Raw genomic sequence first — 26,191 nt, forward strand, 5'->3', positions numbered from 1 at the left:
TTGAGGATCACAATTTCGATTGGGAGTTGTGTTGTGTGCAATGATCTGGTAGGATCTTCCATAGCTAATTTGTCTCAGGTGAAGGACCAGACTAAAGGATCTTACACACAGAGTCCATATTGTTCGTCAGACGACGTTGCACATTTAAAAAAAGGATCACACCCAATGTGAAGTGAGCGGTGGTCATACTTGCATAAGGTCTTCAGACTAGGATTTGAGTCTAGGATGTACAGGCTATGCTACGCACACGTTTTGCTATGGCAAAACGCTGAGGAAAAAGGCTACAGACACATGATGATGACATCACTGACGCTATACACGCTATTGCAAAACGCTGAGGAAAAAGTCTACAGACACATGATGATGACATCACTGTTGCAACACACACACACGTTTTGCTATGGCAAAACGCTGAGGAAAAAGGCTATAGACACACACACACACAGCCACTCTATGGAGCGGTTTACCACCGCTCAAGAATACTCCCTCACACAAAGGGAAGTCCGCTACCTCTGTAACCTGACATCAGATGAAGATGGATGGACCATTACAGTCTCATGCAACACATTAAATTACACGTAAAACAGTTTGACTGTGGTACCGTGAGATGACTGGTATTGACATATTGCCCGTTTGTATCTGCCAGATTGTGCGGCATGACCGCACCATGGAACAGATAGTATTTCCCGTCCCGAACATCTGTGAGTACCTGACGGAGGAGTCGAAGTTGCGTGTGTTCTACACCACAGAGAGAGATGACCAGGGCAGCAAGGTCATTGACTTCTTCCAGCAGTTCGACAACCTCTATAATGAGATGAAGTGGCAGAAGAAGATCAGAAGTAAGTCCCTGAATTGTGCAATGAGACTTTGTGGTTTCTCTAGTGAAAGGGATAAAGATCACTGCAACAGAAACTGTCATCGACAGGAGGATTATAATGTTATGTTGCATAATGCCTGGGTGCCGTTATTAACACAATAAATTGTCAGGCCTACTCTGATCATGTTTTTGCATAATTATGTGTGTATTTTAGTATGACCGTGCATGCTTGTGTCAGTCTATCCTTTACTAAAGCCTCCTAATGTCTTTAATAAAAGAAAATCCAGCTCTCTTCTGGTTCTCACGCCACATATCCCTTTGGGGAAGTATCTCCTTCTACCTGGCCTGCCTGCTCAACATCGCTGTGGCTGTTTTCTACCCCTTTGGTGATGATGGAGACGAGGGTGAGATGATCTGATTCTTATTACAAGTAATAATGAACTAGCTTCAGACCCTGTGCTGGCTCAACTCTCCCCTGTATGTAACAAAGGAATCCTCTTCTGTGATCTTCTGTCCTCTTTGTGCCACTGTAGGCCAATTCAATTGTACTGGTATCATTGCCAGACCCATGAAATGGGTAGGCCTACATAAGCAAATGTCGGTCTGTCCGGGTTTTCTATATAAAGGGTATATATGATGATGACATGATGATGACATGCCTACAAAAGGCATGATGTCATAAATGATGATGACAGACAGGGGGTTGGCAGAACCGGGGTCTGGCACAACCAGGTTGACCGCCAGACCCAGAGGGTCGGCCTACATAAGGCTTTGTCTGTCTGTCCTGTTTTTCTCCATAGATGGTCATGATGATGACATGATGATGACATGCCTACAAAAGGTTGAATGATTCAGAATGATTCAGGTTGAATGATTCAGATCTGGTAAACAAGCCTGTTACTAAGGAATTTAAAAGAGTCCTTCAGACTACAGGGGGGGGGGACTGTGTCTCTGGCAGTGCTGAGGAAGGTGGTGGGTCAGTGTGTAGGGAGAAAGTATACAGGGGAACAGGGACAGACAGCCTATAAAGGGACAGACAGCCTATAAATGTACCATTAAATTTATAGGCCCAGAGGGTTGGCAGAACCGGGGTCTGGCACAACCAGGTTGACCTGGTCTAGTTATCTTTACAGGTATTGTACCGATGTCTTTATCTTTTCCTAGATGGAACTATACGTTCTTGATGAGGGTCTTGTGTGCCTTGCCATCATGCTGGATAAACATGGGCTGCAAATGAAGCTAATTCAATTTACTGAATTGGATGGCTAGACTTTCTCCTAGTATAGAGCATTGAGTTCAGTTTTGGTAAAACTAGAATCTAGACATTTCTTGATAGGCTATTATTATGTCTTTGTATCCACAAAATTAAAAGACTTCATTAACTATCTCTGGAGGCTCCGCCTCATCAGTGCCCATACCCGAGGTGGGGTTGGGAAAGGGCCTTTCTGTGTGCAGTTTGCATGTTCTCCCTGTGTCCCCTTGGGTAGGTAGTCTAGGTACCCTCACAAAAACATGCAGTTATCCTGGTCTCTATACTGCCTCCCCCTGGCCAGCTGGGGCGCATGATGGAGAGGAAAGGAACTGATTGGAATAACGTGTTCCCTCCACACGCTACGTCCAACCGGGGAAATTCCCCCCTGTCAGGTGAAAAGAATCCGCTTAGACTCCTCATGCATTGAAGGAAGCATGAGGTCAGTCCGTTGCTCTCCCCAGGTTGGCAGAGGGAGTGGAGCCCAGGATCACATTAGACAATTGACACTGGGTGAAAGAAAATGGACTTACTGTATGACTTAAGTTTCTGTAGCAAGCAGAGCACTTGGTTCACTTCATTAATGAGTTGATGATGTTTTATTCCCATGCCCAGGCACCTTGCCTCCATTCTGGAACGTCCTGCTGTGGGTGTCTGTTGGGGTGTTCACCGCCTTGCTGTCTGTCCTCCCCAAGTCCTGGGGCCTGGTGTTATTCCTGGTGTCTCTCATACTGCGTGCCATCTACACTATGGGCCTTGGCCCTGCTCTGCTGCTGCTGGGAGCCACCAATGTAAGTCATGTGACTTCTGACGAAGGGTTGTGGAGGGATTGATTGATTGATTGATTGAAGACTTTATTAGAAGTTTGCATAGAAAAGGGTACAGTTTCATGACGGTACAGTTCACTGGTACAAGGTCAACTAAAAGGAAATCCTAGGAAAGCATTTGGCTTATTTACACAGGAAACCATTGAAGTATCTCATAACATTGAATGACAGACGGATAGAACACAGTACTATGCAGTAGATATAGTAAAAAAAATCACACCCAATGTGAAGTGAGCGGTGGTCGTGCTTGCATAACATCTTCAGACTAGGATTTGAGTCTAGGATGTACAGGCTATGCTACACACACAAACGCTGAGGAAAAAGGCTACAGACATACGACATATGACATCACTAGACAAAACATGATACTACGTACACACATTTTGCTATGACAAAACGTTGAGGAAAAAGGCTACAGACACACGCACAGCCACTCTATGGAGCGGTTTACGTGCTACACACACACGTTTTGCTATGGCAAAATGCTGAGGAAAAAGGCTACAGACACACTATGACATCACTAGACAAATATGATGCTACGCACACACATTTTACTATAGCAAAACGCTGAGGAAAAAGGCTACGGACACACGCACAGCCACTTATAGGAGCGGTTTGCACCGCTCAAAAGTAAATAAAAACATCACACCCAATGTGAAGTGAGCGGTGGTCATAACGTCTTCAGACAGGATTTGAGTCTAGGATGTACAGGCTATGCTACACACACACGTTTTACTATGGCAAAACGCTGAGGAAAAAGGCTACAGACACACACCCAGCCACTCTATGGAGCGGTTTACCACCGCTCAAAAATCACACCCAATGTGGTCGTGCTTGCATAACGTCTTCAGACTAGGATTTGAGTCTAGGATGTACAGGCTATGCTACACACACACGCATTTTGCTATGGCAAAACACTGAGGAAAAAGGCTACAGGCACAGCCACTCTATGGAGCGGTTTACCACCGCTCAATAAAATAAACAGTGCAAAAAAATATATATACTATGTCAGTTATTGTCCATTAATGTACAATAATGTCATGTTAGCAGTTTATTCACCCCTTTTCAGTGATACTTCTGCTTTGCCGTTTTCTTCGTTTTCAGTTGTTCAACAAGGTGGTCTTTCTCGTGAGCTTCGTGGGAAACCAGGGAACTTTTACCCGTGGCTACAAAGCGGTGGTTATGGACATGCTCTTCATCTACCATCTGAGCTATGCCCTCATCTGTGTCCTGGGCCTCTTTGTACACGAGTTCTTCTACAGCTTCTTGGTGAGGCATTTCAATTCCATTGCATTGATAACAAGCAGACCAGAAGATTTGTTTAGGTTAAATGCTAGATTTGATTTGAGAAAGATACTGTAGGTTTTCTGTATGAATGAACTGCATTATTGTTGATGATGTCGCATGTGGTTGTGTTCCCGTAGCTGTTTGACCTGGTGATCCGAGAGGAGACACTGCTCAACGTCATAAAGAGCGTGACGAGGAACGGCCGCTCTATCATCTTGACGGCCGTGCTGGCCATCTTCCTTGTCTATTTCTTCTCCATCATCGGCTTCCTTTTCCTCAAGGATGACTTCCGTATGGAGGTGGAGCGCCTTCCTTTATCAGGTCAGAAACAAAGATTTTACTTTTGACTTCAGATGTTCTTAATCTTCCTCCTCATATACTGTCAAAGGTGGGTGTGTGTGTGTGTGTGTGTGTGTGTGTGTGTGTGTGTGTGTGTGTGTGTGTGTGTGTGTGTGTGTGTGTGTGTGTGTGTGTGTGTGTGTGTGTGTGTGTGTGTGTGTGTGTGTGTGTGTGTGTGTTTGTAATCTTTCTCATTGGTCTTAGCTGAGCTGGTACTCACAGCTAAGTTGTCTTAGCGGTCACATGGGCCATCCTTTGTAATAACTAGACCTTACCCGTTTGAAGATATGTGCTCCAATATATGTGCAGAGTGTGGGTTATGGAAAAAGTAACTGTAACTGGTGCGTGCGTGAGAATATGTGGGAGCATCATAATGTAAGGAGCAACCCATGGAGGAGTGTATATTTTTTGATGGATACAAATAATTTAACAGCTAAATTAGGTGAATAGAAGTATGGGGATGTATGCGCTTGCTCTACATAATTTTGCCATACCCGTCGGAAGATAAGACACACATCAAATGCACCCGGTGCATGAGTGACCCGTGCATGCAGGCAAACCACAGAGAGAGAGAGAGAGAGAGAGAGAGAGAGAGAGACTGCAACATTCCTAACTATGAGATTGGTGGGTGTGTGTGTGGGGCTACAGATCCCATAGCCTGGAGGAACAGACCGTAACCCTGACAACAGGGTGTAGTGTTGAACAGAAGTGGTAAAGAAACGCTAATAAATAGCTTGAATTTGTGAAAAATGGAAATCGGGCTCCGTCACCGTCTGTATAATGCTAATGGCCAATGCCATGTGAAATTTGGGATCAGTTGCTGGAGAGATAAAGGTGGAAATGCATTGTGACTGACCTACTGACTGACTGACCTACTGACTGACTGACTGACTGACTGACCTCTCTAATTATAGTATGGATGACTTCTCTGTGTCTTGTCAGAAACTCATGTTCTTGGTTTTTCGTTCCAGGTCCAAAGGATCTATTAGGTAATAGAGTGGTTGGTGAGGCATGTTTGAGAGACGGCTGCCCTGAGCCCTCATCCAGCTCTGCTGGCGGTAAGTGTTTACTGAAAACAACTGGATTTGTTTTACTGTCAGTGCCGGGCACAGGTGTTGTTTTCTGTCTCATTGGTACACATCAAATCTAGTGTGACAGTATGTTGTACACATTGTGTGTATTTGTGCATGGAAGATGAGATAAGATACACTTTATTCATCCCAGATTGAAAATGTGCTTAAAGACATGTCAGGCCTGGTAAAGTGTCCTTTTATTGGGAATTCAGAATGAGAATGAGTAACTGAGCGAGTAAAAGCACCCGTCCCAACCCGGGAAAAGAAATCACACCGAATGTGAAGTGAGTGGTGGTCGTGCTTGCATAACGTCTTCAGACTAGGATATAAGTCTAGGATGTACAGGCCACAGACACACACACACACACACACACATTGCTATGGCGAAAATAGCTGCAAAAATGGCTACAGACACACACAGCCACTCTATGGAGCGGTTTACCATAACGTCTTCAGACTAGGATATAAGTCTAGGATGTACAGGCTACAGACACAGACACACACACACACACACACACACACACACACACACACACACACACACACACACACACACACACACACACACACACACACACTGCTATGGCGAAAATAGCTGGCAAAATGGATACAGACACCACACACATAGCCACTCTATGGAGCGGTTTACCACCGCTCAAAAACGTGGAAACCTTGTATGTCAAAAAAAAGAGAGAGAGAGAAAAACTAGACCAGGTCAACCTGGTTGTGCCAGACCCCCTGTCTGTCATCATCATTTATGACATCATGCCTTTTGTAGGCATGTCATCATCATGTCATCATCATATATACCCTTTATATAGAAAACCCGGACAGACCGACATTTGCTTATGTAGGCCTACCCATTTCATGGGTCTGGCAAAAAGCCCATGAATTTACAATGTTTGAGCTGTTTCTGCTGCACAAAGGGAGTCGCAAATCCCCTTGTTGCAGTTAATTGTTTTCACCTGCTGTGCTGCTCTGCGCAGTGGGGGAATATCTCTGCCAGGTTAGGCCTGTCTACCCAGGCCTGTAAAGTTCATAGTAACCAATTGGAATGAAATCTGCTCAAACTGTCTGGTATACTGATATAGAACCTATACATACGCTAATGTCGGGTGGAAGGGGACGGCACCATGTAAAAAGAAATCAAACCTCGGTTCGAAGTGAAGCCGTGAACTTCTATTCTATGTGTTCTAGAGTTATGAACTCTGTGATCTATACATTCTTTATATTCTGAATGAATTAATGATTTTATCTGGAGGGCCGAATTGTCATGTGAAGCTTGACCAATCCTCAAAGTATCCAATCATCAGACTGGGACGGACTACACACATACGTACGTACGGACGGACGGACGGACGGACGGACGGACGGACGGACGGACGGACGGACGGGACAGATCAAATCTATTCATTCATTGAATAGGTTTTATGAATAAAACCTATTCATAAAACCTATTCATTCTGAACTGAAATGGCCATATATGGACATGGGACACACATTTTGCTTTTTGAAAAAGCCTCTTCATTCTGGACTGATATTCTGGACGTACGGGACTGAAAAAACCTGTTCATTCTGGACTGGAGTGACCATATATGGACATGAAGTGACATACATTTTGTTTTTGAAAAAGCCTGTTCATTCTGGACTGAGATGACCATATATGGACATGAAACACACATTTTGTTTTTGAAAAAACCTGTTCATTCTGGACTGAAATGACCATATATGGGCGTGGGACACACAAAGCCACTCATTGGAAGCGGTTTTCACTGCTTCAAAAAGGGAAAAGAAATTTGGATTTGTTTACCTCCTGCACAAGGCGGGAGGTAAACAAATCCAGTCTGCATGCACCCCTATGGCGCGCGCACACGATCAGACCAGCAAAGTGTTTCTCAACCAGTAGAGCCCAGACCTGACCAGCACATACATCATGCATGCACTAACACAGACATGCACTCTGACACAGACACACACACCGTTCCTCTCCCATTTGGAAAACATTAACGTTAATGAAATTTTTAACCCTTTTGAGTCGTGATGAGCATGAGTCGAAAATCGACTCGAGGCTCTGCGTCATGCCCCACGCACACACTCAACGTCATCGTTAACACAGTGGCTCCGTTTTTCCAGTCCACACAGATCCACTGATAAATATATTTTGGTAATATTATGGTAAATTATTTTGTTACTTTTTTTTTTGTTTTGTGGCTTTTTATGCTTTTTATTGATAGGACAGTAGACTGACAGGAAATGGGGAGAGAAATGGGGAGTGACACCCGGGCAGGCATCCATGCCTATGTGGCAATGCCTAAGTGGTATGCACCTGGACCAGTAGGCCGGCGGGCGCCCCAACTTCACTTATTTATCCATTCACAAAAAGAACCTGTTTAGCGGCCAAAATCTCCGTTTGCGTGTGGCTGCAAGCCCCAATCGCACAAAAAATGTGCGATTAGAAAAAGATCCTTATTCGTATAGCTGGCGTGGTCAGGGTTGGTTGAGGGGGTTCCAAACGGATCTTGACAGGTCTGTAACCTGAGAGGGGTTCCATTCGTACACTCTAAAGGTGACCCCCAATGACTCCAAAGGTCATTGGGGGTCCTTCTATCCATCTCCGATAAATGACCAATCCCGCGAAACCAAGCCCGCCTGACCCGACAATAACAGAAAGAACGATAGCTATGATCGTTCCAAAACCAAGAGTATCATCTGGCTTGTTAGCTCCCGGTCCAGAGCGCGTTGTAGGTCTGGGAGTGGCTGGAGTGACGGTGGGGGGAGGTGACATCATAGGGGGTGACGTCATAGGAGGTAAAGTCATAGGAGGTGACGTCATAGGAGGTGACGTCATAGGAGGTAAAGTCATAGGAGGTGTCGTCATTGGGGGTGTCGTCACAGGGGGTGTCGTCATTGGGGGTGTCGTCACAGGGGGTGTCGTCATTGGGGGTGTTGTCATTGGGGGTGGTGCCGTGGTGGGAGCGGGGGGGACCGTGATGGCCCAGGTCATATTTGAATAGAAAGTTCCACTTTGATCTTTGAGTGAGCAACGATAGGTCCCCTCATGTTCCATACTGACATTTCCAATCAGCAGGGACGAGCTACGGTTGGCTTGCAGAGGTACAAAATCTACATCGGCCGGTTGGTCCAATTGTCCTTTGGCAACGGAAAAGTGGTACGTTAGCTGTGTGTTCGCACCGCTCCACACGAGGTCATGCCATGGAAGATAACAGAGCAGTTCAATCTGACTTCCTTCCTTGGTCACCATGGAAAAGTTGCCACAGTTTAACTGTCCATTTGCAGGGGGGCAATCATGTTGTCTTTCTTTACAAGCAGTATGTCCTGGAACCCCACTACACTTCTTCACCTTTTGTCTGAGAAATCCACAGCTCTGAACACAGAGTAACTCATCTTTGCGCCTTCTCAATAATTCAACGCTGTAGTCCAATAGAATTTGGAACTCGTTGGTTAAATTTTCTCCAGCGTGAGAGGCATTGGTGAAATTGTTCCACTTCATCTGAAACTCAGAAGCGATATTGATCAGTGTTCTTGGAACAATTTGTGAGTCTTTAAAGTCTTGAATTAAAATGATCTCCATATCATAAAAATTCTGAGCCAGAGCTTCCTCAATAGCATCATCCCCGAGAGAATAGATGAATTCGCAAATTGGGTCTCGGAACGTTGGTTCACATTGCAGGCAGCCGCGGATCACCTGGAAGCAGCTGATCAGTGCAAAGATCTTAACTAAGCTCTGAAAGCTGAAACACATCTCTTATTTAGTTGTTTTTTACAAAAACTCTATTGATTAGATGTTTTACCCATGGGTTAGGGTTTTTTGATTGATTGATTGATTAGATTATCCACCCACGTCTCAACATTTTTGAATTGACTAAATGACTCTTAATGACCCTCTTATTTATCTTAATCTGAGATGTCGTAACAGTGAAGACATCGTCACATTGTACATTGGTTCTCAAAGTGAGTCAGGGGTCCTTGGGGAGGTTCCAGGGGGTGGGGTCCCTAGCTAGAAATGTGTTAATATAGCATCACAATCTCCTTTTAACCACTGTATCCATCTTTTATACTTGGCTGTCTATTCAAAAATCACACATAGGTTGAAGTGAGTGGTGCTATTTATGTTGTGATGTCATAGTGTTGACATTGCTATCCTCAATCGTTGTTGGACGTACAATAAACTTGAGCCATTTGTTTGAGAATGTAGGCCAGATCTAGGCGAAGATGTAAGCCACGTTTCAGAATGTAGGCCAGATGTAAGCCAGGTTTCAGAGGACTACATCTTAGTGTGGTACAATGCGTCCAAAAAAAGGCTCCTGTAGGATTGTCGTGCTAAAATTGATGGTGTCAACTTTTCCAGACCCCCACCCCATTTCTGGGGGTCATCTAGTTTGGGACCTCCCAGAACAGTACGCCAGCCAGTTGATGTCCAATTTTCTTAATATTAGGGTTCAGGGGGCAAATCATTAAGGTTGAATAGACTTTATTGACAAGAATGGAAGCATACAATATAACAGCAGCAGAGATATAAGCAAATATAGATGAGCCATACAATGAGCATCCTATAGCCTAAGCAGCAGCAATGGATATAGCATAAACTAGACTACATGCGGAACATTAAGATGGCCATGGATTCGACCTTCGGATCATAGTGCCGCGTCCACGATAAATGATAAAGCTATTATCGTATTATCGTGACTGAAGCTCTCCGCGGTCACATGATCCGAGACCCCAAAGGAAGGACACGCGTCCTACCTCCCCCAAAACATGCAACGCTCAGAATCCATGACCAGTCCTAACCGATCGGTGAAGATGGTTTAGTTTCCGCGGTCCTAACAGCCTGAACACAGCTTTGTGAACAGAAGCGCGAAATAACTAAACTGACAACTATAGCATACATTTACTATACACCCCAGTACTCAGAATACGCTCCTAAATTAACCTGAATTGTGCAGCAACCTATTCATTTTATTAAACTCTCCCCCTTCCCAACACACCTTGCTTTGCAAAAGAGAACACCATTATACGAAGGGCTCCGTCCCTCTGCGTGACGTTCTTTCTTTTAGCGATTACTGCTGAGCTGAAGCAATTAAAATATATACTGACTAACTCTAGAATTCTAGAGCGCTATTGTATACTAGAACGAGCAAGCAAGGAAATACGCAGTAGTACCAAAAGTATTAAATATTAGCAGCTTGCCTAAAGCCAACCAATGATAAGAAAGGTAGCTCTAGTGTACTTTTAGCGATGCTATAGTGGGCAGGAGCAAACTAAATATAACGCTAATTAAAGACCTGTGAAGCGTAGCAGAGGCAGCACATAAAACACACAAATATATCAGGTATACGCCGAAACAGAACAGCAAACTATACTGGTATAACCTTAAAGACACCTTGCCTTGTATATTAAAATACATGTGAGAGGCAGCCATAAAACACACGACCGAAACAGAACCGCATAATGTAACCTTCTGAACCTGAGCGTCCTCCACGGGACGCGTGTCTGATTGAGTACCTCGGCCCCATCAGTCCATTAACCACGAGGCTGCTTCATATCGTTCCCACGCCGCTTGATTGCTCCTCCGCCGCTGCACACGGAGGATCCCAGCCTGCTGAACCCGATGCAGCGGACGCCTGCTGCTGACGACCAGCTGAGGCCCGAGGGCACCCGGAGCGCCGCCGCTGCTCCAGGAGCGCCGCCGCCGAAGCTGCTCCGCGCCTGGGAGCGCCGCTGCCGAAGGTGCTCCGCGCCGGGAGCGCTGCTGCCGAAGGTGCTCCGCGCCGGGAGCGCCGCCGCCAAAGGTGCTCCGCGCCAGAGCGCCGCCGCCGAAGCTGCTCCGCGCCAGGGAATGCGGCGTGTAGAGAGATGGCGCGACGCCTTCACTCTGGCCCTGCTCCCTCAGTCTCGCGGCAAACCAGGCGTGCGTCATGGAACAGAGGGTCGTTGGGGCAGACATCGGGCGGACAGCCAGGTGTTTCAGCATGGAAATAAAGGACGGAAAGTGAGTTAGTTCTGCTGCAGAGTCTGCTGACGCACACATAAGAAACCCTACAACCCACCTCTTGACTTTTAAAGTCAAGCCATGCCAAAACGTGGCCCAACCGATATGCGAAAATTCCCCAGCTTAGAGCGACTGCACCCTGACGGAACCGAACAAGCAAATGCGCTGCTATTTACCTGCTAGAGTCTGGCTCCGCCGTGCTTCCGGGGCAGCCGTCGCTGGCGAGAGGACTGGCTCCCGCCGCTGGCGCTAGAACTGGCGTTCCTTGGCTCCTTCGCGGCATGACGGCGGTGTCGGTGTGCCGCTCCCCCCGGAAGACGAGCCTGTGCCCTACGCGCCTCCGTCGTGGGCTCGCGGGCCGCCGGGAAGTCAGGAAGGCTGGCGGGCCGGTTGGCCCAAGGCAGCAGCGGAAGCAGCTGCGGCCGTCGCAGCCATGCCCTCCGTGGTGCCGACCGACTCCCGACTGGACTCCCAGCCGCGCACAGCAGTAGACGAAGCTAGAAACACAACCTACATGACATGATTAGTGGAACCTGCAGCCAAAGCTGCCATGATAACCCGCTGTCATAGCCGTGGGCCTGCAGCCGCTCCGGCCTGAAGCTGAAATAATAAACAGGATGAATAGCAACCAGCATGTATTAGCTTTAGCATGAGCTGAAGGAAAACAGTACTGTAGCCAAGTGCAGCGGCTACGGAAACACCACTAGAACGTACGGTGTGCTATGTGACCCAGTACTATAACCTTTAGTTTGAAACACATATTTGAGTTAAATCCCTTTAACTTCTGAAACACTGGTAGCAGCTTAACATGCCGTAGAAACAATAACTTGCTGGTGAAGCAGCTGACCCGAAGTGCTTTAGCCGGGAGCTGTAAAGATACGAATAATGTTAGTATCAGACACGTGGCAGCTGAGCACGAACTGCCCAGATAAATATGATGTCAGCATCCTACGAGCAGTCGCATCAGTTGTAATTATTAGCAGCCATTACAGCAGCTGAATATGAATAGCAAGCTGTTTTACCAGCTAATTGCTACTAATAACACGACCGCTTTAACCCGCTCAGTACACAGTACGAGCACCACCAACTGAGATTACCTTAGCGAACGGTAGCAAGCAATGGCCCACGAAGGCACCATTAAGTTATCTTAGCGACAACAGCGGCACAAACACATTAAATAGCTTAGCAGCAACAACTGTCGCCTTGGATCAGCAGTACTGCACTGCAGAAATCAGCTGGGAATTAGCAACAAAACGGAGACCCACAACCTTGATGAAACAGTACTAGAACACCACAAATTTTACCAGAATCCACAATCCCAAATTTCCCTATAACCTTGCCTTGATCCTAGCGTAGACAGCCGCTAAAGACGCGAAAGACATGATTTAAGCAGAAGTCAGCAGTACAAGTAACCAGTAACCCCTCCGAGACAGCCATGCTTAGCAGCCGCCGCAGCTGGCGCAACATGACAAAGAAAAGACGCCTGGAAATGCACTCTGATGTCATCAACAGACCTGTAGCCGCTCTAACCTGAGCTGCAAATAAACCAGTGCAGCAGCTAGGGGAACACCGCTAAAACATACAATGTGCCGTGCGGTGACCCCACTATATAGCCTTTGCTTGAAGCAAAAATTAATTTATACATGAAACTCCGAAACCTGGAAGCAGGCCCAGCCTATTTCAGTAACCACACCCTGATGGTGTAGCCGCGGACCAGAGCGCCCCCGCAAAGGGCTGAGTGACAAACAAATTCCCGTATCAACACGTGGCTGCTCCGTTGCCACGGCAGAAGTGTGCCCAATATGCTACAATCAGAACAAACTATGTACCAGTGAAAAATGTTTTCCAGCCTCGCGATTACCCATGAGCAGAGACACACCTTTTATCGGCTTCTCGAGAGAGGCGACTCACGTTTATTAACGCTCCTCTAAGCACATGTTGCCTACATAGTGTGTATGCGTAACCCACTCATGCGTCCGGTGTGAGTACCGCTCTAATAGACCCGTCTCTTAAGAGACACACACACTTGAACGTGCAATGTATTCATTCACATGACAAGCGGCTGCCGCGATGGCCCGCCGTGCGCGAGAGAAGAGGCCAAACGTATATTAAACAGACCATACACACAATATACACGTACCCGGGGAGAGGCTGAAGCAACACAGCCCCCAATACAGTTGTAGTTCATAGCACACTCTCTCCTCGCTATGTCCCCAAAGCTTGACATGCTAGAGAACTACATATCCCATCCCCATTGCTTAGTATGCGCTGACTAGCGTCATGCCGTAAACCACCGCCTGACGTGAACTCGGCTAGCTCGGATGCTAGGTGAATGCTGCCGTTACAGACACCCGCAACCTACAAACTGAATCCTCCTGGCGTGATTCATTACTTGCTACAGGGGCCACGTTTTCACGCGCCGCTCTATGCCTTGACATGGCTAGCACGTAGTTTTACTAGCTAACAGCATCCTTACCGAAGTAGCCGGCTAACAATAGCCACCAGCTAGCTCCTAGCTGACTATCTATTAAACCTGTTGCTCCACGCTAGCCGATACGGCCCGCGCAGTTGCAAAGCACTGTCGCTATTATCGACAAACCCAACGACTGAGATTACCTTAACTCATGGTCGCCCAGCAAAGGCCCACCAGGGCAAAAATAAGTTGGCATTTAGCCCGTAGCCACAGCCAACTTCCTATGATCCTGAGTTTACTTTTAGCACGTTAGCAAAGCCCGTAGCACCTTTAAATTAGCTTTGGCAACAAACTACTGAAGTACAGAATTCAGCTGGGCACCAGCAACGTTAGCAAGACAATATGAACCTTGAAACAGTAGTTTAGAATTCAGCGATTACCAGAATAACAATCTCAAACTTCCCATACAACCTGGCCAAGATCACAGCTTCTAGGTTTGGCAGCTAAGAACATGAATTAGGTGATAGTAAATAGCAGAAACAGCCAGAAATACTCAGCCAGTTAGGCACCCTCTCCGAGCGGTTTGGCAGCAGCACAGCTACCTGCAGCAACAAGATGGCACCTGTGTGCATCCTGCAGCGCTGAGTTTGGCAACTGAACACTGAACAGGTTAGTACCCTTGATATATTCTGAGTAGGGGGGGCGGAATATAAGACTCCGCCCACCTGGGGCGCGCCGCCAACCTCTGAGATCTCCCCCCTGAACTGGCTACGTCATTCTTCCTGCGCTCTATTTGTTTTGTAGGGTTTTAAACATTCTGAGTTCATTTATTACACTTTTGAAGCAGCCAGAATAAGCTTTCTGACTTTTGGTTGGGGTCTTTCCTCACCTGGGACCCCCCAGACGGTCCCCTGAGTCTCAGTACTCGCTCTGCTCCTGCTGCAGAACAATGTCATATTAGATCATAATTTCACTCACAAAATCTGGCAACCGGACCCGGAGGCACTCTGTGTTCTCCGCGGTTCTCCGTGCAGAGGAGAAAAAAACAACAACACGGGCAGCTGCTGCACTATTACTAGCTTTGCTTTGGATCAGATTGGAATAGGAATTGAGAGTTGAGATTGAGAATATGGTATTTAGTAAAAATATGCGACGGGAAAATGTCTCTGGCTTATTTTGGCTTGGTTTTGCAGCAGTAGCAAACTATTCTACAACTCCCTCAATCCTACCGACGGCCAGGGGCGTCTCAACAAAACTGAGCAAGTCCAGTTTTCCAGTTTTCGGTCGATATTGGTCGATAACGTTGCCGACCCGCTGCCAAAAAACCTGACGATGAGCTCCCGTTCGGCAACAGACACTATCCGCCGCTGATTTGCGGCCGAATCGGTTCGGTTAAAAGTAGCCTTAAGACTCCCTAATCGTGAGATAAGCGACCGTCAGGTTGCAGAATGATTTTTTTATTTTTCCAAAAATGTGTTAAAGAAATCGGCCTGATGGTGGTGGTATATGGGACAGATCCATGTTGATGAGATGAGTGTAGACATAATGTGTAACGATGTGTGATTTTAGGGCAAAAACTGTAGGAGCAGTGTTAAAAAATGTGTTTTAAAAAATCAGCCTGAAGGTGGCGCTATATGGGACAGATCCATGTTGAACACATGAGTGTAGACTTGCTGTGTCCTTAAATGTGTTTTGCAAGAACCGGCCTCATGGTGGCGCTAGAAGAGGGGCATGTGAGAAAAGAGGAGATCAATGTTGATGAGATGTGTGTAGACATCTCTTTGTCTGTGGCAGAGCAACGCGGTGAGCAGCCGATTTGGGGGCCTCATTTGGTAGTTTTTTTGCTTTTTGGTGGGGGTCCCTGGGGGTTCCAAGCTCTCAACGCGTCGCAACGCCCTTCTTCCGAGATAAGAACCCTCTCTTGCCATTTGGAAAACTACTGCCTCAACTGTTATTAGTTTTACTCTGGTTATTACCCAGCCCTTAACTAGACATTTTTAGCCAGTCTTTTATTAATCCAGTCACCTTTTACCCCACTAGGCCTTTGTGGAAAGTTGCATGGCATGATGTATTTTAATAGTACCTACAAGTTCTTAATTTTGAGTGCTGTCATTGTGTAGTGCATGAGTACTGTGTCTAGTTAATTGTGTGCATTAGGGCTATAGATTGTAACTTGTAAGAGTGAAGTAACTGATTATTAGGCCTGATTATTTGTTCTCTGATTCCTCAAGGAAGCCGCCCTCAATGGATTGATTGCCCACAAATTAGGACATTATTATATGTACTGGACAATGATAGACATTACAGACTGGTAGATAGCCTGTCTGAAGGACTCCTGGGGTTTGGGATTTATCATTTGCTGTCATGTATTCTGATTTATTACATTAAAACCTGTTTACTTGTGTCCTTATTGGTTTGGTTTCCTAACTCTGCTCAACCCTGGTTTAAAGAACCTGTTTGCTTGGTGTATTTATTGTTTTGTTTTTGTTTTTGAAGCGGTGAAAGCCACTTCCAAGGTGTGGCTTTGTCTGTCCCATGTCTGTCACGTGCATGCAGAATTGAGGATTGGTCAAGCTTCACCCTCCAGATAAAATCATTCAGAATTCATAAAAATATAGAACTAAAGCACATAGAAAGTATAGATCTAGGACACAGAATGTATAGATCTAGAACACAGATTCCATAGCTCTAGAACACAGAATAAAAATTCACAGCTTCACTTCGAACCAAGGTTTGATTTTTTAAGTGGAGTCCTGGCTCCATAGCATCCAGGTGGCATCTTCATTTTTGAGCGGTGCAAACCGCTCCTATAAGTGGCTGTGCGTGTGTCCGTAGCCTTTTTCCTCAGCGTTTTGCTATAGTAAAATGTGTGTGCGTGGCATCATGTTTGTCTTGTGATGTCATATGTCGTATGTCTGTAGCCTTTTTCCTCAGAGTTTTGCCATAGTAAAATGTGTGTACGTAGCATCATGTTTGTCTAATGATGTCATATGTCGTGTGTCTGTAGCCTTTTTCCTCAGCGTTTTGCCATAGCAAAACGTGTGTGTGTAGCACGTAAAACGCTCCATAGAGTGGCTGTGCGTGTGTCTGTAGCCTTTTTCCTCAGCGTTTTGTCATAGCAAAATGTGTGTACGTAGCATCATGTTTGTCTAGTGATGTCATATGTCGTATGTCTGTAGCCTTTTTCCTCAGCGTTTTGCCATAGCATAATGTGTATGTGTAGCATAGCCTGTACATCCTACAGTAGACTCAAATCCTAGTCTGAAGATGTTCTGCAAGCACGACCACCGCTCACTTCACATTGGGTGTGATTTATTTCTTTTTAAACTTTTTAACCTCGCCACACATGGACAAATAAGTGTTTGATTGGTCTGTACAAACTTTCGGACAAAAGACAGACAGGCAAACCAATCAGAGGTGTCTATGAGGTACTACTTTTTTGGTCTGTGCCCATGTCTATAGCCCCTTTTATTACTTCAAAGTGAAACCAGAACTTTCAGGAACCTGAACCCATTTATTTGGTTCTGGTTTCGTTTCCATTTCGTACAGCCAGGTTCCAGACAAGATTCCTGGAACCTTGCTTCGGTCCTGCTCCTGAGGTAGAACTAAACTTTAGTTCTGAGAGCAGCGCTGCTGCTCCTTTTTTGTGGCCTTCTAGTTCTAGTTCTGGGTCGGCCCTACAGTGCTAGGGTTAGGCTGTTTATTTTTATTTTAAGGTTGTCTTAGCTGTATATCATATACTCTCTGGAATTAACCACAGTCTGTCTAAAAGTGTGGTTACTTTCTCTGGTTATGGGTATATTCATCTCATACAATTTTGAAATTCAAATTCAAATGGTCTATTCTGTTTGGCCAATTCTATTCTGGTCAGCCCTACAGTGGAAATGGGCCTTATGACATCACGAACAAATGATTACTATTTCTTTGGCTAAACACATTCTTTGATTGGTCTGTGCCTGTATCTATGACATCATCAACAACTAAGCGTTTGATTGGAGCATACACATTTTTTTGGGGATAAACGCGTTCTAAATCAGGGTAAACGAATCCGAAGCCTCTGTGTCTATGACATCATGGACAAATCAACAAAACAAAAAAGTGTTTGATTGGTCCATAGAGTTATAAGAAGAATAGAGAGGTCACCAGATATCCCCACCCGTCCACTTGCATTGAGTTGCTCACCCAGCGCATGAGGCGTTTTCACCCCTTCTTCCAGGTAGTAAAACGTGACGTAGTGGGGCCACTGTGACACATTTTGCGTCATAGAGTTTGTTCATGAACACAATGGGGCTTTAAGTCATGAACGAGCACTGCCACTGTGAACGCGCTGGGGCTCAAGTCATGAACGAGCGCAGCGAGTACAAGCTATGTTGGTTGAGCGGGTTGAGAACGCTCTCTAGTGGGGAAGAAAGGGAAACTGCCGCCCAGTACACGGCTCCTCTCCCCGCTTGCGAAGCACTCTGCTCGAGTTAGATCTTACGATACGTCCCGCTGGACTGAGGCATCGCCTGGAAGTGGAACTCCACGTTGAATTAATTAACCATTGGTTAATTATGTATTTCATGGTTTAACAAATTCATTCTTGGGTTTAATATATTTTTGATATTTAGTGGTTTTATATTTAACATGATTTTTATATTTTGAGATCCTAGAAAGCACTTGGCTTATTTACACAGGAAACCACTTAAGAATCTCATACAACATTAAATGACAGACGGATAGAACACAGTACTATGCAGTAGATAGTCCGAAAAAAACAGGAAAATTATATACAGTAGATATTTACAATAGAAGGGTCAGGGGATTGGCAAGGTTTGTTTTTACCAGTTACGAGTGCTGCCTGTAGGTGGTTTTTCGGGGCGATTTTAAAGGATGTTGGGATTTACACTCCTTTAAGGCCTTCGGTAAGGTGTCACACATTTTGGTGGTATAGCAGAAGAACAAGTTTGACCCTTTGAGTTGACTCTGGGTGAACGTGATCTGTGGCGCTGCCTCTGGTGTTGTAATTGTGGACATCCTTAACGCTTTCAAAGTATTTTGTCAGGTACATGAGTATCTTAGTGGTGTAGTGTATCTTATACACCAGGCCCATTTACAAGGCATTGGTTACAGCAATGAACTAATACATTTTAAGTGTGCCTGCAGCTCGCTAAGTGTGTGCAACCTTCTGTAACGGCTGGTGTTTTTGGTGTTAGCATTAGCGGTAGATTAGCTTTAGATTTTTTAACATTAGCATTATTTGCATTAGCTTTAACATTATCGACTCTACGACAAACGGTTCATGAGATATAGAGACACTTCCTGTTTGGCGAAGGGCACTTCCTGTTTGTCAAAGGAAGCACCAATTAAGGTTAAGGACTCTTAATCAAGCCATATGACACCACCCACGTGTCTGTACGACAAACGGTTCATGAGATATAGAGGCACTTCCTGTTTGGTGAGGGGCACTTCCTGTTTGGTGAAATAGGCCCCAATTAAGGTTAAGGACTCTTAATCAAGTCATTTGACGCCACCCACAAGTCTGTACGACAAACGGTTCATGATATATAGGGTCACTTCCTGTTTGGCGAGGGGCACTTCCTGTTTGGCGAAATAGGCCCCAATTAAGGCTAAGGACTCTTAATCAAGTCATTTGACGCCACCCACAAGTCTGTAAGACAAACGGTTCATGAGATAAAGAGTCACTTCCTGTTTGGCGAGGGGCACTTCCTGTTTGGCGAAATAGGCCCCAATTAAGGTTAAGGACTCTTAATCAAGTCATTTGACGCCACCCACAAGTCTGGTTAGGGTTAGGGTTTGGGTTTGGGTTAGGGTTAGGGTTTGTCGCGTTTGTCTGTACGACAAACGCTTCACGAGATATAGGGTCACTTCCTGTTTGGCGAGGGGCACTTCCTGTTTGGCAAAATAGGCCCCAATTAAGATTTAGGACTCTTAACTCTCCTACTGCCAGATTATTTATTTATTTATTGGGTCTGGTGCCATCAAAAAGCGGCTTACCTTTGCAACGTTATAGTAGATAGATAGACATTTATTTATTTTATTTTTTTTTATTGTGCAATAGTGCACTTTGGTCTGCCAGGCAGCAGAGGGCGGCGTCATGCTGAGAATGAATGTGATTTGCCTGTTACGTGCATTCAGACCAGTCACTGGCCACAGAGCCTCGCAGCCAGAGAAATCAACAAGGAAGTGAATTGGTCTCCGTTGATGTTAACGCATAATGGATTTTTTACACCATCACCGCGGAAAATGTGTTTACAGTACACGGCGGCGCGACCCCTCATCAGCTTCAACAAGGTAAATGAACGAACGAACGAGCGCCGTATTGGCGCGGAGGTCTCTTGGGAATTGGGGCGAACAGGAACGTCCAAAGCTGTATAAGAGTTAATCAAGTCATTTGACGCCATCCACAAGTCTGTACGACAAACGGTTCACAAGATAAAGGGTCACTTCCTGTTTGGTGAGGGGCACTTCCTGTTTAGAGAAATAGGCCCCAATTAAGGTTAAGGACTCTTAATCAAGTCATATGACACCACCCCCGCGTCTGTACGACAAACGGTTCACGAGATAAAGAGGCACTTCCTGTTTGGCGAAGCGCACTTCCTGTTACAGAGGGGGCGGGGCTTAATCAATTACAGCTCATCCCTATTGGCCGGAAAAAGACCAAAGTTGTGTGTGCATTTTAAAGTTTAAGTGACGTTGCTAGGCAAAAGTATGTCAGAGTAATGTGGGGCCAAAGTTTCTGGGTTTTTTTCAGAGTCCCCCATTCAAAGTCAATGGGGGTTTTTGAGCGTAGTTTTTTACGAATTACGTTGCCATGGTAACGCGGATCGGAAAGAAAAGTAAAAGCACACCATTCCCGGCCGAGCCGCACATTTTGATGTATATATTGCGGGGGTGGCGTAAATTGTACGGCAGTTATTACGTGCAGAAATTTGCAAGAACATTACTTACTTACTTACTGACTTAAGTATGGCGGATTACAATAAGTGTTTTGCCATTGCATTGCATTGCAGGCACACTTAACTAGGCTTTAGAACTGTACAAAGTGAAAGGACAAACAAAAATGCCATCACATTTGTGACTCCTCATAGTGTTCTGAGTAGGGTTGGGACTCGTTTGGTTTGAACCGATTCCGAGTCTTTTTCGATTCCCCCTTATCGGTTCCGGGTAGAACCGGTTCCTAAAACGGTTCCGGAAGTTCTCATTGTATATATAGATATACTGTATATATATATATATATATATATATTTAGATCATTATTACCAGTAAGACTCTCTAATCGGGAGATAAGCGACCGTTGGTCGCTTATCTCCTGTCACACTGCTGACATCAGTATGACATCACACCGTACACAAATGACCCTTATATAAGACCGGCATTATCTACCGACAGATTAATAACAAGATGTCAAAATCGTTGAAGGTTGAATCTCCAGATATGGAGATAACCAACACATCCCTCCATATATGGAGATAACCGACGAATCTCACTAAGTCTGACCTCACAAGCCCCATATTTGGACACGAACAACATATAACTCCATATATAGAGACATAGCTGCTGACATCAGTATGACATCACACTGCTGACATCAGTATGACATCACACCGTACACAAATGACCCTTATATAAGACCGGCATTATCTACCGACAGATTAGATGCAAGCAGGATCTTGACTCTGACACAACTCATCGGCTCATAAGCTGGTTCTCCCTCCATATATGGAGATAACCGACGAATCTCACTAAGTCTGACCTCACAAGCCCCATATTTGGACACGAACAACATATAACTCCATATATAGAGACATAGCTGCTGACATCAGTATGACATCACACTGTTGACATCAGTATGACATCACACCATACACAAATGACCCTGACGGCACACACCAAGCAGTGTGATGTCATACTGATGCGGAGATATGAGCAGGGCAAAGGTGTGACGTGTGACGTGTGACCGACGAACGGACGGACGGACGGACAGACGGCCGGTGGAGGTTTTGATACCAGTAAGACTCCCTAATCTGTCACACTGCTGACATCAGTATGACATCACAACGTCTCTCTCAGCCCCCTTTTTATAGCACAGCTTGTGTACAGGCTCCGCCCACATGTGTACACAAACCTTTGTGTACGTTGCTGTGGCAACAGTCTGTTGTTGCTGGTCTGTTTGTGTACGTTAGCAACCACCTTAGCAACCATGGTTTTACCCTAGCAACCAACTGTTTACCATAGCAACCATTTTTTTACCTTAGCAACCAACTGTTTACCCTAGCAACCAACTGTTTACCATAGCAACCATGTTTTTTTACCTTAGCAACCAACTGTTTACCATGGCAACCATGGTTTTTTACCCTAGCAACCAACTGTTTACCCTACTAACCAACTGTTTACCATAGCAACCATGTTTTTTACCTTAGCAACCAACTGTTTACCCTAGCAACCAACTGTTTACCACAGCAACCATGTTTTTTTTACCCTAGCAACCAACTGTTTACCCTAGCAACCAATTGTTTACCATAGCAACCATGTTTTCTTACCCTAGCAACCAACTGTTTACCCTAGCAACCAACTGTTTACCATAGCAACCATGTTTTTTACCTTAGCAACCAACTGGTTACCATAGCAACCACTGTTTTAGACCACTGTTTCTTGCCGGCGGGCATTCCCGGGGACCACCCACTCCTGGTGCTCCAGAACGGATGCAAAAGTGGTGGCGCCCCCCCCTCTATTTGTGGAGATAAGTGACCTACGGTCGCTTATCTCCCGATTAGGGAGTCTTACTGGTATAAGGGTCATTTGTGTACGGTGTGATGTCATACTGATGCGGAGATATGAGCAGGGCAAAGGTGTGACGTGTGACGGACGGACGGGCGGCCGGTGGAGGTTTTGATACTAAACTGCGATCTAACGGTCCGTGCAGCGGCGGGGAACGCGTGTGCCGAATCTGAAGCCGGTGGGACGAACGGTTCTCGAGATACGCGGATTACAGACAGACACACACACACGCAGACAGAGATTTGTCGCATTTATAGATAGATAATAAAGTGATTCCCTGATTACTACAGCAACTTGTAGGCTACCAGTAAGACTCCCTAATCGGGAGATAAGCGACCGTAGGTCTCGCTAGAAGAGGGCCATGTGAGAAATGAGGGGTGGGGTCTCCGCGTTGCCTTGGCGGACGAATAGGTACCGGCCCCGGCTCTCCCGGACGCTCCTAGGCCGAGTTAGGGCATTTTGTGTGAGCTGCAGTGGAGGGGGTCCTCCACTGGGGGCGCCACCACTTTTGCATCCGTTCTGGAGTAGCAGGAGTGGGTGGTCCCCGGGAATTCCCCGTGAGCAGCCCCGTGGGGGTGGTCATTTGGTCATTTTTGCACATTTGGTATTTTTTTTACACCTGGGGGTCCCCCAGGGACCTGGGGGTCCCTGGAACTCCGGGGGTCCTTGGAGGTTGTAGTTTGGCAGGTAAGGAGTGTGTGTGCAAAATCTGGCATGGATCGGGGCAACGGTTGTGGAGATATGAGCAGGGCAAAAGTGTGACGTGTGACGTGTGACGGACGGACTGACTGACTGACGCACGGACACCTGGTGGAGCTTTCTGTAGTAAGTGCGACCTACGGTCGCAATAACTACTATTTCAACTTAACCACAATAACAATGGGTAGACTGGACGTTCAAACAGTGGATAATACATGGTTATTTAACGGCACGATGAATAGCCGATCTGCAAGCTCACAACGCGTCGCACCGTTGCGACGTGCTGTGAGCTTGTAGATCGGCTAGTTTTTCGTTGTCATCCTCCCAGCTGAAAGGAGTGACTTGCTGACTGTTGCTAGTAGTTCTAGTTTTCATAAAACCTCAGACAAACGTTGTGTCCGTCATATGGAACACCATGAATTAACTGTACAAGCCAAGTGAAATAGCTCCGTGGATACTCCGTGGTTAGTAGCAGCTAGCTGCTAGGCTACTGAAGAAAGAGAAGCGGCAGGCGGCAGCTGCAGTCACTGGTACAGATTTTAGGAGACTGCACATTTGCACAAACGGATTGCACTGCCTTTCATGCACTTAGCATGCTTTTTTTCCTCTCTTGTAAAGTGCAACCATGAGTTGCTGCTGCGCTAACGTTAGCTCCGTCTGTCTCGAAGGACGCTAGTAGCATTCTGAGCCTAGTTCAGCAAGCGTAGGGTCTGCTCTGTGAGTGGGCGTATCCACCTCACTCACACATGTAGCGAGACGTCACCACAGTCGCTTGCAAAGCACACAGCTGGGCCAAATGAACGCTCATGAGAAATTCCAGGAACCGTTATAGGAACCGGTCATAAAAATATGATGGAACCGGCTCCGGTTCTTCAATTTCGGAACCGGGTACCCTAAAGAACCGGTTCCGGGTCCCAACCCTAGTTCTGAGACACAAGTCGGCGGTAATGGATCTCTGCAATAGAGCTAAATGCATTCGATTTTATTTTTTGGGGTTTTTCGTTTCTAGCCATAATAAAACAGTTTGAATGTTGTAGGAGGTTTGTAGGAGGTTGGTAAGAGATGGGCGTTTTAGGTTCAGTAAATGGTTAAAATTAAATCTTAAACATGGCTCTGTTTTAAGAAATTTTCCGTGGTTGTTTGGGGGTGTAACATTCTTCCACGTATTTACATAGAGTGCTTGCGATTGGTCTCGCCTATTGTTCTCCCTCCTAGCCGAGCACCGCCCATAAGCACACTGTGTTTCTAACAGTAAACACAACAGTATCAATGTATCTTCTTAATGGCTAAGTTTGCTACTCACTTTGTGTCAGCACTCTTGCTATAATGCGTTGAATCATGTACCAGGAACACAACAGGACAGCTGCCTGCCTCCACAGTGGCGATCACTCAGATCGAAAAAGTGAGAAGTTTTAGTGTGGTGAAAAGACTTGATCTGCAAGCTCACAACATGTCGCGAATGCGACGTGTTGTGAGCTTATAGATCAGCTAGTTTAAGAATGCATTGCAACACGTTGTACGACGAAGTGAAAGTCCGGCTTGACTGCGGAGTTGAGTCGCTTTTTTGCAAGGAGCGTTTCTCTTTCTTTCTCTTTCTCTCTCCCCCTCCCCCTCTCTCTCTTTCTTTGTCATGACTCGGTGGTTCAATCTAGCATATAGTAGAGGACCTGGCTAAGATATGTATGCGCTTAATTTAGGAGAGAATATCTCAACTGTTCTTGGCTAATATGACCCCAAGGAACAACTTAAGAACTGTGCAAAATTCTCTATCCGGGCAAAATACCCGAAAATGACCACGCCCTTTTAAAAATGACCACAACTTCCAACATGGCTTTATCTTCTAAACCGTTGGAGCTACACATTTTCTGAAGTGCTCAACATGTTCAGAATACCAATGTTTAGGGAGACATATATGTGTGTAACATTTCTAATTTCGATATTTTATGACAAAACAACTAAGAAACGCTAAAAACGGTCAACTTCTTATTGTCCAGGGCCTTAGGGAAATCTTTTGCACTAATCAGTGTAAAACCATCAAACTTGTCCCAGATGTAACCCAGAGCATGCTCTCATGATTTAGGGTCATCATTGTGGCCAAATCCAATATGGCCGCCATCTCAAAACAGTTTTGGCTATAACTATTGAACTAGATGAGCTACAAATGCAAACTTGGTGTCTATTTCATGTTTTTGACCATTAGAAACTGCTTGTCTTCATGACTGGGTTTATCTCAACATATTTCAAAGATGACGTGTATCTGAAAATGTATTTTGCTGCACTTTTACTGTACTGTACTTACTTAATCTTTGCCACCTTTTAGCAAACCTTGTGTCTATTATATGCTTATTGAGCATTGGAAACACTTCGGTAGAGCACTAGAGCACTCTAATTAGCTTATTACTAGTAAGACGCCTCAGGGCGACAAGCGACCTCACCCTAAGGGGCGAGGTCGCGCCATGTCTTGGCCATCTGGCCACTGATGTATATCGGACCAGTTACCCATATATGGAGACCCGCGGTAACCATATATGGAGATCCATCTACTGTATATGGAGATATGCTGTGAGAGCCCAAACATGCGCTTACTCAGTTATTCGTTATGTGAAATTCCTATGATGTCTATGACATCTGACATCATACCCTTTTATGCCCATGGAGATCCCTGTCTGTAGAACCAGCCACACAGATATCTGTC

At 45.6% G+C, this 26,191-nt stretch overlaps 1 protein-coding gene across 1 annotated transcript in view; it reads left to right on the plus strand.

Annotated features, from left to right (window-relative positions):
* LOC308294238 (inositol 1,4,5-trisphosphate-gated calcium channel ITPR2-like) overlaps positions 1-26,191 on the plus strand; it is a 141,589-nt gene that overhangs the window by 61,969 nt on the left and 53,429 nt on the right. Inside the window, exons 47-52 of the mRNA XM_080736965.1 lie at positions 647-839; positions 1,096-1,221; positions 2,682-2,857; positions 3,998-4,162; positions 4,318-4,501; positions 5,491-5,577. Of these exons, the coding sequence (XP_080593091.1) occupies positions 647-839; positions 1,096-1,221; positions 2,682-2,857; positions 3,998-4,162; positions 4,318-4,501; positions 5,491-5,577 (931 nt within the window). The remainder of the gene's footprint in view (positions 1-646; positions 840-1,095; positions 1,222-2,681; positions 2,858-3,997; positions 4,163-4,317; positions 4,502-5,490; positions 5,578-26,191) is intronic.

Source organism: Nannobrachium achirus, assembly GCF_963921795.1.
Source record: "Nannobrachium achirus genome assembly, chromosome: 11".
In the NCBI taxonomy this organism is placed as follows: Eukaryota; Metazoa; Chordata; class Actinopteri; order Myctophiformes; family Myctophidae; genus Nannobrachium; species Nannobrachium achirus.